The sequence below is a fragment of the Ictalurus furcatus genome, chromosome 27 (assembly GCF_023375685.1).
Source record: "Ictalurus furcatus strain D&B chromosome 27, Billie_1.0, whole genome shotgun sequence".
Classification (NCBI taxonomy): Eukaryota; Metazoa; Chordata; class Actinopteri; order Siluriformes; family Ictaluridae; genus Ictalurus; species Ictalurus furcatus.
The window spans coordinates 12,869,846-12,883,588 of NC_071281.1; the positions used below are offsets into that span (position 1 = coordinate 12,869,846).

At 38.6% G+C, this 13,743-nt stretch overlaps 1 protein-coding gene across 2 annotated transcripts in view; it reads right to left on the reverse strand.

Moving 5' to 3' along the window:
* Positions 1–1,078: 1,078 nt before the first annotated feature.
* Positions 1,079–13,743, reverse strand: part of kcnc1a (potassium voltage-gated channel, Shaw-related subfamily, member 1a) — a 40,943-nt gene continuing 28,278 nt past the window's right edge. Inside the window, exons 3-4 of one of the 2 annotated variants that reach the window (XM_053617058.1) lie at positions 7,394–7,579; positions 1,079–1,287 (exon numbers count right to left, since the gene is read on the reverse strand). In XM_053617058.1, coding sequence (XP_053473033.1) covers positions 1,178–1,287; positions 7,394–7,579 — 296 coding nt within the window. In that variant the 3' untranslated portion in view covers positions 1,079–1,177. Of the gene's footprint in view, positions 1,288–4,083; positions 6,400–7,393; positions 7,580–13,743 lie in introns of those variants that run through there. The other variant, XM_053617057.1, reaches the window with a different exon arrangement.

Genomic DNA, 13,743 nt, shown 5'->3' on the forward strand with positions numbered 1-13,743 from the left:
TTTTGCTATCCTTAAATGGCAAAGTACACATGCATTAAAAACCACTCATTTTTACCATTTAATACTGTATATACAGAAAAGAGTAACATCAAAGATCCTATTTATTTTCATTTTTATCCTTTGTATTTTGGTGACATTAAATCAGACTGAGGTTGAGGTAAATCTGGTTTAAAAACTGATCTAATATGGCATACACCAGGGGTACTCAATACCAATTTGTGAACAAGCAACTACATACAAATGTATTGCTTGCAAAGTTCTTGATAAGTGACTAAAGAGGGACTACAATTACCTTTTAATTCTTAACCACTAGTCATTAGTTTGTGGCTGTAAATAAGATATCAATTTGAAGTGGTTATGTTTTAAAGCTCATGTTACCACTTTTGACTTGAGCTGCAGACTCTGAACAGATGAGACATCTATTTTGAACTTAATAAATACTATACTTATATACTTCCTTGTCAAATTGTATTTAAGCATTCTGTTTTTTGTAATTAATCTTAACAGAATAAATGATGGTTCATACTGAGAATGCTGGATTTGTTGAACTACAGTTCATATGTTGATCACTTCTGCTTCAGTATTTGTTTCGAGTACATGGTTTGATCCATTGAAATACTTGCTGGGTCCACATCCACCAGTTGACGAGATTATAATCAAAAATCATATAATATTCAGTTTAAACCCTCAATCTTGTCTTAGCTTCAAGGAATTAATAGGCTAGCATGTGCAAAGCGCAAAGAAAGGCAGCTCATGTGTAGCAGTAACATTGAAACAGAAGTACACCTGAAATACCTATTGGAAAAGGCAATTTCATGAATAGCTGAAGCAAATAACAAACACAAGTGGTTAGTGAGCAGTTCTTACAGAGAAGCTGGGTAAAAACATCACTCCGAACTATCAATGGAAACCACAAGTAGACACAAAAAGCCCATTAACAACATGGATAATCACACGAATGATAACACTCATGCAGTCAAACACAGTCTTACTCACATCACAGTTACACCACAAATAGAAAAGTTGACAGTAAGATGTGCAACAAACAAAACGAGGGTGGAAACGTTTCTTCCTAGAAAAGTGTAGAAAGGGGAGGGAGGAGAGAGGCATGAGAAGACGCTTCCCTCTTGTAAGCTGGTTTAGCCACTCAAATATGTACAACAAATAGACAAGCTAATCAGGTGGGATCAGAGGTGTTGTGAGCCATGCACAGAGTGGTCGGAACACCACGGTTCATGACACACACAGAGTCTGCAGGCCGCCTGCTCCGGCCAGGCCGCTCCGCCGCTACACACAGGGAAAGAAGAGAGACAACACACCAGTTATTACTCAGACAGGTGAGTGGAGGATGATGTTCAAAGGGAAATGGAAAGAAGGTGAGTAGAGTCTAAACGGAGCACGAAATGGTAAAGCAGACAAGTTTAACATGCATCTTGACAATGCTCTGGTTAATGCATAATATATGATGGTTGTACATACAGTTTTTTTTTATATCAGCGTAATGTTTCGATCATGCAGCCCATGTTTATCAGCGGTTCCCTCAAAATGTCACTTGTTTCGTTTGTCTCCATGCTTGTAAGTGCAGTTTGACATGCTATCTCCTCCAGACACGCACATTTTATTTTATTTTTCTCCCTTCAATCATTTTTGACAACCTCTTTTTGCCCTTTTATCACCAGGCCAAAGAGAGTATTAGTACATACCAGGAGAGAAGTAATTAAAAAAACAAAACAAAACAAAAAACAAAAAACATTTTCCATTCAATGAAAAACCAAACTCTGCAAACAGGTTTCATACAAAATTTATTTCATGCTAGAATTGGAACCATGTGCTCTTTTATCTATTAATTGGGTTGTTTTTTTGCATAACATTGTGCATGCATCTGATCCCCCCCCACGCACTTCTGAATTGCATACAGTGCTCTTTTGTTGTAAATATACATTTGTCTTTTTAAACTTTTTAATCATTTTTGTACCTAAAAGAAAAGATATGAGTAAAGATGTGCACCACACATCTTGACTCCCTTCTTTTAACACTTTGACATTTTTTGTCATTTTTTTTTATTCGTTTATTTTTCAAAAATAACACTGTCAAAAGTCTGTACTTAATATGTGAAATAAACAGTTGCTCACGATCTACGCACCAATAATATAGCATAAAACCGAAAAATATCAACTAAATTTGCTTTTTTTTTCTTCCTCTTAGTAAGATTCAATAGCACAAGCATGCCAAACAGAAACAAGATGAAAAGATTGAATTGACCACACAGAAAGCTGGCTGAAATCATTTCTTTTGTCCTCCTCAGCAACGACTTGTTTCTCATTTGAGGTCAATATGACCAGAGCTGGCTTACAGGTGGTTAGTAGCACAAATGAAAATATGGAAAAGTGAATAATTCGCTGCTAAGGAAATGTACATCTTTGAACATCTTGTAATCATGGCTACATGAAGCGTATTCAAAAAGTGAAGAAAGAAAATATAGTTGATTTTTTCATACAGATATTCATAACAGCAGTAAGCATTTTTTTTTTTTCATTTTTTTAAACATACCACCATGCAACTCATGCTAAAATGTAAGCCTTCTACAACTGCCACATAGGACATTGTAGATTATACCATTAGAAGTGTTAGTGGATATAATGAACCATTGATTATTAATGTTATTCCACTCTTTGTCAAATCAACATCAGATTGTGCCATGCCTTCAGTGCTGATGTATTGTTGTCCACACTTCCAGTCCTTAAAAAAGTGTCCTTGTCCAAAAAAAAGACCCCTTGCTGTTTTGAGAGGGTCATCAGACAGAAAAAGTATGCAGTCATGGTATGTGAAGGAAATATTCAAACGTTGTACCAGTATCCTATTCATTTGTCTCTTTCCTTTTCCCTACATGCCTCTCTCCTTTGGAAAGTGACCTCAAGCCACTGTGGAGCCAAGAAACGTTGGAGAGGGAAAGTTTTCCTCTCTGAGTCGCTGCGGTCCTGTGGTCAGGTCACACGGAGCGCTTCTGCCTGCATATACTTAACTAGGACAGTCTCGTCTTTACAGGAATCTGTAGTAGAGAATACAGGGATTGTGGGGTTGCTCAGGGTCATCCAGCCACTGCGCCTCGGCCATTCAACTCAGCTTACACAAAGAGGACGATTGGGAGGGAAAAATAAGGTGAGGAGACTTCTCACGGAGGAGAAAAAAAAACAGCATTGGATTCTTGGACAATCCAGATTTCCAAAAAAAAAAAAGAGTAGAGATGGACAGAGACATAGAGAAAGAAGGAAACAGTAGAGAGACAGCTGCTCAGGACAGCAGAAAGAGACCGTGGCATGCGGGAGAAGTTTTTTTTTTGGGGGGGGGGGGCTTAGCTGTCAGACTGGACAGAGGTGGAAACCTATTTTGCAGGTAAAGAAGAATAAAAGGAAGGGGACTCGAAGCTGAGCAGACTTTTGTGGATTAAGAAACAGAAGAGGCAAAGACAAAAAGAAGAGGTGCAGCATGGGTAGAAAAGCACTCAACATCTTGGGCTCTCGTTTCAGCTACAAGTTGCCACTAACTGACTGCATTTAAAGATTTATTGTTCCGGTATGATGTACATGTGTCTGCTGGTGAATTAAACAGGGCTACAGTGCAAAAAATATCAAAAGGGAGCATTAAATGAAACCTCAAGTATGTATTAATTAGATATGTAGGATATGCAGTTGGAGCCTGGTTTATACACTTTCCCTGAGAACTTCTTTTGACATTTGACAGATTTGTTTTCTTTCTAACAGCTCTATGAAAGCGAAAGACAGAAAGCCACTGAGACAGAGAAAGAGGAGAGAAGAAAGCCAGAGAAAGAAGCACAGCTCCAATTTGGACAAGGACAGAGCACACCAACACAGCAGAGGCTAGGGGGTTAGAAGAGAAGGAGGGAGGACTGTAAAGTTCTAGCAGACATATTAGGACATTGCTCCCTACTTCAGCATTAATTCCCCACAGGATAAAGGAAGATTGGGAGCTCGGCGCAAGAACAAGTTGAGCACAGGACTTAGCGGGTAACTTGGCCAGCTCTGTTGACTATAGTGCCCATGCACCAGGACATTTTCTAACATTGGAAGAATATGCAAATGACATTCAGATACAGAGACTTTGAGCTCTGTTTTTTTGTTTTCTGGATGGATTTATATCTGGATGAGTTGTCAGCTGTTCTGGGTCATTTTACCAGCTGTCAGGTTTCATGCAGTTAAAAAGAGCACACATGCACAGAGGAAATGTTTGGGCTGGTATCAGGTAGGATAGAGGATGACTGGAGAACAAGGTGCAAGAGAAAAGCTACAAATATGTTTGAGGTATTTGGAAAATTAGCTTATAGTTCAAGAGGGGAAAAGGGCCATATTTACTAAGGCCTACTCTAGTAACTGGTTCACTAACATTTTAAAATTTACCAAGCACAAATTTGAACTACTTAGCTGAACTAATTGTTTCCCCCTTTGCATCGTTTGATTTGTTTTTGTATTTTAGTCTTGTCTCCACCCCGTCATATCATTGGTTTGTTACCTGATTGTGTTCACCTGTTCTGTGTTACTCTTTGATTAGGTTGTCTATGTATAACTTGATGTTTCTTTGTAGCATTGCAAAGTTTAATTATACTTTTTATAGCATTGAGTCCAAGCCTTGTTTCATTGTACTTCCTGGTTTTGACATACAGTAGATTATGTATTAAATTTAATACTGCCAGCCTAAATTTGGACCCCTGCTATGGATTTTACCTCAATAAAGCTTATACTGATTTCACACACTTGTGTCCTGCCTTTCACCTCATGTTACTTATACTAAAATCCACACTATCAATGAAAACATAGCCACTTTGTCTTTCTATCCACGTTAAAATGGCATATTCTACCACAGAAAACACGTCTTTTGGAAAATAATGAATTAATTTCCTGTTAGATCACTTTGTACAGTATACAAGTAATACTGTAGCTGCAAGAAAGTGTGTTTAATGCTCATTGTCTCAGTGTGCCATACAGCAAGTGACTGCAGACATTGAAAATAACAGAAATGATGTAAAGATCATGAGTTAAACACCCATGTCAGACATCTGTCATGCCTTTTTCTATTATCTTTGTACTTTATTGTTGATGGAAAAATCTTGGAAACGGATTGAAAATGGCAGTGTGGCCAAAACATAAAAACGATACTTTAACATATGTGCTGGTTCAGTAGATACACAGTTTTGCATGTCTTCCTGCCTGCAATATCAGGCAGATTTGCTGCATAGCATTAGTAGATATGGCCCAAAAATCCCTTGGTAAAAGCAATATTGAAATCACTGCCCAGAAACGATCTGGTTAGAAAGGTTACCAGAAGTGACTATTATGGCTATCATCAAGATCAACACTAAGATCATTTGCCTATTCATTACTACCCGTTATAACTTATCTGTTTGTCCTCACTACAGGACCCCTTTCTCCCAACCAATACCAGGCCTATACCAGCGGTAGGACAAAGCATGCTGGGAGGCCCATAAACTGGCCCAAAACATGCATCACATAGGAGCACACCAAAATACAGAACAGCAACATCCACTCATACACCCAAACACATTGCACTCTCTCTCTCTCTCTCTCTCTCTCTCACACACACACACACACACACACACACCTTTGCTCACATAGCCTACATATGTACATAAAAATACATTAACACTGACAAAAGCTCTTAACACAATCAACACATTTTAAACAGCAAACTGAGACAGAAATATACTGTGTGTGTAGGAGAAGTGTGTGTGGTGTGTAGCTGTTGATTGTTCTTATGGTGCTTCTAAAAGTGGAAACGTGGAATTAAACAGAGCATGCTCACACAGAGCTGGACACAAGACACAGAGAGACAGTGCTATTGCTTGGCTAGTGATGACACTCTGGTTCAACTCTTATTGGTCTTACGTAGCCTCTGTTTAGAATATTATAAATAGATATACGACCATCTCCAGTCTGGCTACAAGGGAAGAAAAAGACCTTGCTGAAAGCTTTCTTGCTTATAATGTTTTTCTATGACCTACCCCTTGCTTCTGGATTTGTAGTTGAACGCTAAGAAGCTGATGAATTTCCTTCTAAACAGTCTTGGTTAGCTTGGATAGCTGCAGGAGGATGAATGTGTACACGCGGTATTTCCCTATCTGATTTAAATATAGTGTAAATATGACAGGGACCTCTCAAGCTGCAGGGGGTGGAGGGTGTCTTAGTTGCTAATGCTGTCCTAAAAGGCTTTTTCGCTCTGCTATTTGTGATTACAGTGGGGCTGGTAGTCAGGTGGTGACTCTGGCATGGCCATCCTCCTGGCTGTGTGTCCACCCTAGCTGCAACAGTGGGTAGCCTAGCGTGGGACCAGCCAGCTCCCCCCCTGCCCTCCCCGAGTACATTCCAGCTATGAGCCAATCAGAGATCAGAGGACCCGGAGGGGAAAAATGGAGGGAATAACAGACACAAACGGACATACGGACAGACGGGCAAGTGGAGGAGATAACAAGTAAAAAACAAACAAACGACAAAGAAAAAAACAGAAAAAAGGGAAGATTAAGGTTGGCCCCAGGAGGCAGCTGTACAGTATGTGAGTCAAAGTGAGATTGAACATAATGCAAGACGGTGCTGAGAGAACAAAAAGAGAAAAAAACTTATTGCATGTTTAGAAAAGTGGAGTGAGTTGGAGGAATGTAGTTATGTAGCTCTAGAGCTCTGGAGATTCGAGATGTCGTTTCCATTACCCTATGTTCACACTAGCAAGCAACAAGTTTGTTTGTGTCACTTGTAGCTGCTTAAATGGGAAATAATTGCAGGTAGGAACTGTTGTAAGGTTGTAACTGTTCCAAAGTTGTAAGTGGGGAACTGAAGAAACGTCAGGCCACATGTTCCATAGCATTGGTCCAAGGAATCATTCGAGCCAATCGCTTTACTGCGTCAAAATGAATTTGCATAGAATTGAGAATATTTCTATTGAAATGTTGCTTGTCCCTTGCTGCTGTTGCTGAAATTGCGGCCCCTGTTGAGCAAGTACACAAAAAGTAAATGTTGCTAGTTAGAGAATGTTCGCTTGCTAGTGTGAACATAAGGATAGTATCTAATGGAATTAATGTAGATTCAATGTAAAAACTAAAAAAAGTTTGTTTTTGTAGTCCAGACAGCATGTCTGAATAGTGTCTGAACGCAAGTAAGGCTCTATTGCGTGAATAAAATTCTATTAGAAGAAGATTTTCTTGAACTGCAGATCTGCGTTGTGTTCTTGGGTCTTTTCACTGTCTCTCTGTTATGAGTGTGCTCTGCTTCAGTATAATTTTGGGAAGTATAGATGGACATTTTGTGGGTTGTGTTCGCTATGTGTATGCAGCTATGCATTTGTGTGTTTGTGAATAACTCCTACGTACCTTTTCTCACTCTGGCGCCAGGGTGTGTGGCTCGGCCAGTCATGTTTAGTAGAAAACATGGAGTTTCCCCCCGTGGTTCGCAGGAGCTAAAAATCTGTCCGTCCTCGGGAGAAATGGCCTGGTCTATGTGTGGACAGTCTTCATTGGCCAGCGCTGCCTTAGCCGCCTCGCCGTTCAGTTTGGGATCTTCGAACACACAAGCACATGTGAGAGAATACAGGTGCAGGGCTATGCTTGACGGGTTGCATGCCTCATAGCAAGGGTTAGGTAGGAGGAGGAAGTGAATGAAGGGAGGACTGCACCCTCTGAAGGGTTGGAGGATATGTTTGAAGGAGGAGGTGAATATAACATGCATATTATGTGTTTTTTTTTTGTTTTGTTTTTATAACAACCAGTGAACTGCATTGGGATAGCACACTCATTCAATTGTTGGATAGATTACCAAATGTCTTCAGCTTGACGTACACACACGCAAATAGACACTAAGAGGTAAAAATGATCAGAGATCTGATTTAATTTGTCTTCCTTCTTAGTGTGTGAGTGAAACTGCTGAACTGTATTAACTACATCTTGCATAGTTAGTCTCAGCATAAAAGCACACAGCTGCAGGCTATTTGAAACATACTCAGTGATTTTAAGGAAAAAAAAATAGATGAGTTAATGTTCAATATGTCTGTACACCCAATCAGGACACTGCAATCTTACTACATAAATTAAATAAAACCTTTACACATTATGCGATCAAATCTGTTACAAAGTAAGCCACATAAACATTAAATACATTCATTTAAAAGATAAGTATACATTTATATGTCCGTGTCATTACCTTGCAGTAAGCAATGTTGGATAAGGGCTAAATATAGAGAATTAGAAGACAGTTAGTTTCCCACTGAAGAGGAATTTATAGAAATTCTGCATGGCAACCAGCCTGTTCACCTGTGCACTCTTTGGCATCTAGCACTCTGACAAATTTATGCCTCATCGATCACAAGAAGGCAAGAAGGCAGAGCACTGCCAAAAAGCTGTTGCAAAGCATTTGCTGAATTTTATATGGCACATTAATGGCAAAGGTTCCTCCCTACATTTGTTAAGGTCACCCATAAAACAGTTCTAGTCAACATGCAGCAATTTAAAGGTTATCGATAAGGGACCTTTGAAGCTTGTTTGGCAATTTTACAGCAATCCTGTTTCATTATGGTCAAGTTATGGAATAAACTTCAACCTCTGGCAGTGTTACTCTTGTTGGTGAACAAACAGCCATAAAATATCATCTAGATTATACATTATTAAATATGGCATCCATTCAGCAGTAACCTTCTAGTGTCTGTCCCCAGTGCACAGTATTTTTCACGTTTCACCTGCTCAGAGTCCCTCAACAGTGTTGACTCACACACAGATTTACACACAGACACACACACACACAAACATTTATGTGCATATGTGTATAAATAGATGGGCGCACACACAAACACACACCAAGGAAGTGCTGGGATGTGACGCAAAGCTCCTGGGATGAAGGCATGAGGTGGGGAGTGGGGTGTGAGTCATCTTTAGAATAGCTCCACACACACACACACAATTAAGGCATTCCTTTCACTTGTTTATTGTTGTCATTTATGTGCACTTCCTGTGCCCTCCTCTGTCTTAAAATACACACTCAGTCTGATACTAAGATGCATAGCTTAACATGCACAAATGTGTGTATGTGTAATAGTGTGTGTTCTTTTCTTGTGAAACATTTTATCTGCAGTGAATGTGCGTGGGCATGTGGGTGAAATGAGTGTGCGTGCGTGTGCTTTAGAGGCCATATCTCATTAGTTGAACACTGCTGTTTAAAGACAACATGTAATGCAACATTAAATATGAACAATGCCTCAGGTTTAAGGATTTTGCATAAAAGTGTGTTCATGCCATGATGTGTAATATAATGTATTATGTTTACTGAAAGCTGGTCATAATATTGAAAACAAAATATACTACCTATCACTACTATTACTACTTCTACTATTACTAGTACTAGTACTACTACTACTACCTATTTGTGTAACTATTGTAAAACCATTATGGTTAAGCCTATTAGCATTGGGCACATAGAAACACTCGTTGAAAGATAGATTGGCAGCTCCAGTCATGATTCCTACATTTTGTAAGTCGTGTTTCAAGGCCGTAAAAAAGTCCTGTCAGAAAAGCTTGCCATTATCCAGCTCATTCAGTCAAAGCATGCATAACTTATGGTTCTGTCATTTGCACCTTTCTGTAATTTGTACTTCTGTTCATTTACTTTGTCTTCTCAATCATTACTGATTATGGATGTGAAAATGAAGCTGACTTTAAAATAATTGTGCTTGGCTCCTCAAAAGTAAAAATTAATCCACTTTAAATTTGAAAGTTTCACTTTAACAGCAAACAATATGATGTAAATGCCAAAAACTGGGTTTTAAATATATTTATTTCAAAAGATTGGAGGGCTTATCCCTGCTAGCCCATTTATACCAGCCAGCCCTGGATGTTATGAATAAACATATGAAGATCCAGAGCTTGTAGTCCCTCTGCACCCTAAGACTGTGTTATTTACATATAAAAGCAGGGTAACTAAAGAGAGGCCATGGCAGAGAGCAGCCGTACTGGGGCTCTGATGGGAGTGCCCTAATTCCACTCCACTATTTCTGCTCTGAGATGGCACACAGCAGTACATTTAAAGCACAAAGTCTCTAAATCAGCCTCAATTAAGCCTTAGACACATATACAGGGTGTCCAAAAAGTCTCAATACATAAGGGAAATTAACCCCTTTTAGCATAATGTATCCCAAAATTTTTACATTTAGTTTATATATATATATATATATATATATATATATATATATATATATATATATATATATATATATATATATATATATATATTTCAGATAGCCTTCAAGAATGACTTTGACAAAAGAAGAACATATTGAAATCATTCTCATGGCTGGATCGGGAAGCTGTCACAAGGTTGCGGTGGACTTGGCAAGAAACATGGCAAGCACACGATCACACACAACACTGTTGCCAAACATATTAGCAAATTCAAAAAGAGTGGAAGTGTTGCAGACCAACCGAGAAGTGGACGTCCATGAACATGGCGAAGACACAACCGACGTGGTGCTGGCAAACATACTCCCCTATGTATGGAGACTTTTGGGACACCCTGTTCATGTAAAAACTAGTAGTAGTAGTTTTTATCCTAGTAGTAGTTTTAACTAGCATCAGCATATACCTTTGTGCATATTAAACAATAGCACATCTCTTCCTAATCCAGTCTGGTTTGCATGATTTCATGGGTTTATTCAGTTGATCCTGGTATCTATTCAGCTAATACCTGTGGCTCTTATATAACTGGAATGAAAGACTGCACCCACTTTTATCATTCCAGAAAATATTCAAGTCTCCTGTCTTATATTAGAACTGAATCAGTCTGTGCAATTTTTCATTTGTAATTTATTATCAACTAAAACAAATATAATAATTTTCCTATTTTAAGACTTTATTCCTCTGTATGCATGGCGCGTATTCAGTTGCCTCATTTCCGCTCTCCCAAAATTCCCCCTCAGAGGTCGATGTGAATTCCCGGTAGGAACGTTCTACTTGCAGTTAGTCCCATATGACATGAATGCAACATTACAATTGTGGATGCCACACATACACGATAGGTCTTTATGTCAAGAAAGGAGATGCCTGATAAAAGGTTCAGAAACAACATATCCTCAGGTTCTTGTTGTAGCTGTACCATGTTCATTTGGACTTTTCTGTAGGTTCTAAACTTGCTATGCTGCAACAAAATCATCTACCTTACCAGTTTAAAGCATACAGATCTACATAACCACCTCCTCATTAGGTGTGCACATGATCCCTGATCATAACTGGTTTGACATGAAGAATTCCTGATTACAGCCAAGCAATCTGTCAGTTTCACATATAGATGGAATTAAAAATAATAGACAGGATTATTATAATAATGTAAAGGCATTAAACCAAAGCAAATAAAAAATGGGGAGTGTCAGTTCTTCTTGCACCTCCCCTCAAATCAAGCCATGAATAAAAACAAATAGTAACTTATATACTAAAAATCATAGAATAGTAAAAGATATCTGAAAGCCTTCTGGTGGGTGTGAATAATTAGGGAGGTCTATCTTGGATGTCAATGAACTTGAACAGTAGACAGAGAGCACGGTCTTACCTAATCTCCATCACTCTGTGTGTGTGTGTGTGTCTCCATGGGAGAGCTTGTAGCAGAAAGGTGAGCTATTTACCAGCATGGAGCCTGTTTGTGCATGTGTGTGTGTGTGTGAGCAACTACTTGTACATCAACCTTGGGGAAAAAAAGGAATGTATGTGCATGAAATGCAGGTCCATGCTGGGTTTGCATCTGCTGTATGTTTTCCTGTTTGTGGCCAGTCTGACAGATGCCATCTGTCCATCTTTGCTATTTCACATGGTATTGTGCCCAGAGTCAAGCGGCTCGAACTGATTAGCCAGGCGTCTACACACAGATTGCAAAGGCAATGCTCGATAAAGCAAGCAATGAAACAGCACGAGCAATTAAGGCTTCAAGGCGCTATATTAGAAATTCATCCTCACTGAAGCCTTCAAAATAGAAGAAGTTATATGGAAGACTTTTCATATCTAAACCTAAGGATTAAAGGTGTGTGTGTGTGTGTGTCTGTGTGTTTTCTGCAGGAGTTGTGAGTTGAGCTGAATGACTGCAGCGCGATGCAGAGCCCGATTCCTATTTTGTGGTTGCTCGGACACTGTCGCCATGGCAACACGCTCCAGTACCATATTTAAAAAAAAAAAAAAAAAACCGGTGACGGTAGAAGGCAATAAACAAGACATCAAATGAAAAAGGGAGGGTGAGGGGAAAACAGTGAAAACTATTATTCGTATACCACTTCTGAGTCAGCAGTCTGAGTTAATAAAATAATTTTAATAATATTAATTTTGGAAAAAACATCACTGAAGTTTAAAGCATTTATACTGTACTATTTGATCAGAATGGGTGATCATAAGTAAACATATAAACAACACTGGATGATTTTTATGCTACTGTAATGTGAAACTCTCTCTCTCTCTCTCTCTCTCTCTCTCTCTCTCTCTCACACACACACACACACACACACACACACACACACACACACACGGTTATGACTCATTGCTATCCCTGCACCCTTTTCTAATAGTGACATCCTTATTCATTGAGTACAGCACCTGTCATAGGTCCCCTTCATCACAGCTATAAGAATACAACATATCTACATCCATTCCAGAATTCCTTATTATCCAACACCTAAACCCATATCATTCCAAAATATAGAAGAAGTAAAAAGGTGCATGTTTATTATCAGCAATTGTATTCTATAGTATGGACTAATATATAAATAATCACCAGCAAGCTTCAGTTACCTGCAAAGACATTCACTGGCTGAAAGACTAAATGTAGGTCCATGCAGTGGTTCGAAATAGTTTCAACTGCACTTTTTTACACCTACGTGGGTGAGACTGCGAATGTGAAAATAAGCCATTTATAGTACTAATAAGTGAAATATCGCTGTGGCAGCCTGTGCAGTATATTCAAAATTCTCTGCTCTAATCACTTATAAATCCTAACACAGGTATAATGCTAATGTCTCTTTAAAAAAAAAATTTTTTAAATTAAAAAAAAAAAAAATTAAGCATTTAAAATAGAATTAAAAACCCCATCCAGTTAGACTGTTCTCCTTAGCAGACATATCATAGTAGTATAACTATATGTATTTTGCAATAAGTTGCACTGTTATCTTACATAGCTAGTATTAAATAGCAATTTTCTTCTTGTATTATGTGTAAAATAAGTTACTTGAGCATGTCCATGGAGCTGTATATACTGCAGTATATAAGAACAAGAGTGAGTGCCATGTAATCTGTTGTTGGGTGTATTTACAGATTGTTCTGTATCTAAGAGGTCTGGCATCTGTAAGCACGTGTGCCGTTGTGTATGTGTGTGTACAGTACATCCATCTATGTGTATTATAATCTCTTCCTGAGTTCACAGAAGAGCTACTCTAAATTACACACTAATGAAACAATTCTATCTTTCTTTCTCCATCTCTCACTATCTTTTTCTCTCTTTTGAAAGTGGACAGTCTCTAAGTACTTCCAGTGGAAGCACTTATCTGCTCTTATTCTCATTCTCATTTCAAGCTACTTACTCATGTGAAGGGGCAGAATTTTCATACTGATCAGGATCTTTTTCACTAGGATTCAGAGAAGAGTAGTGTCAGTGTGACTGCTTGCTATTAACACTTTATGAAAGAAAGGAGAATAATTAACAGTCTGTA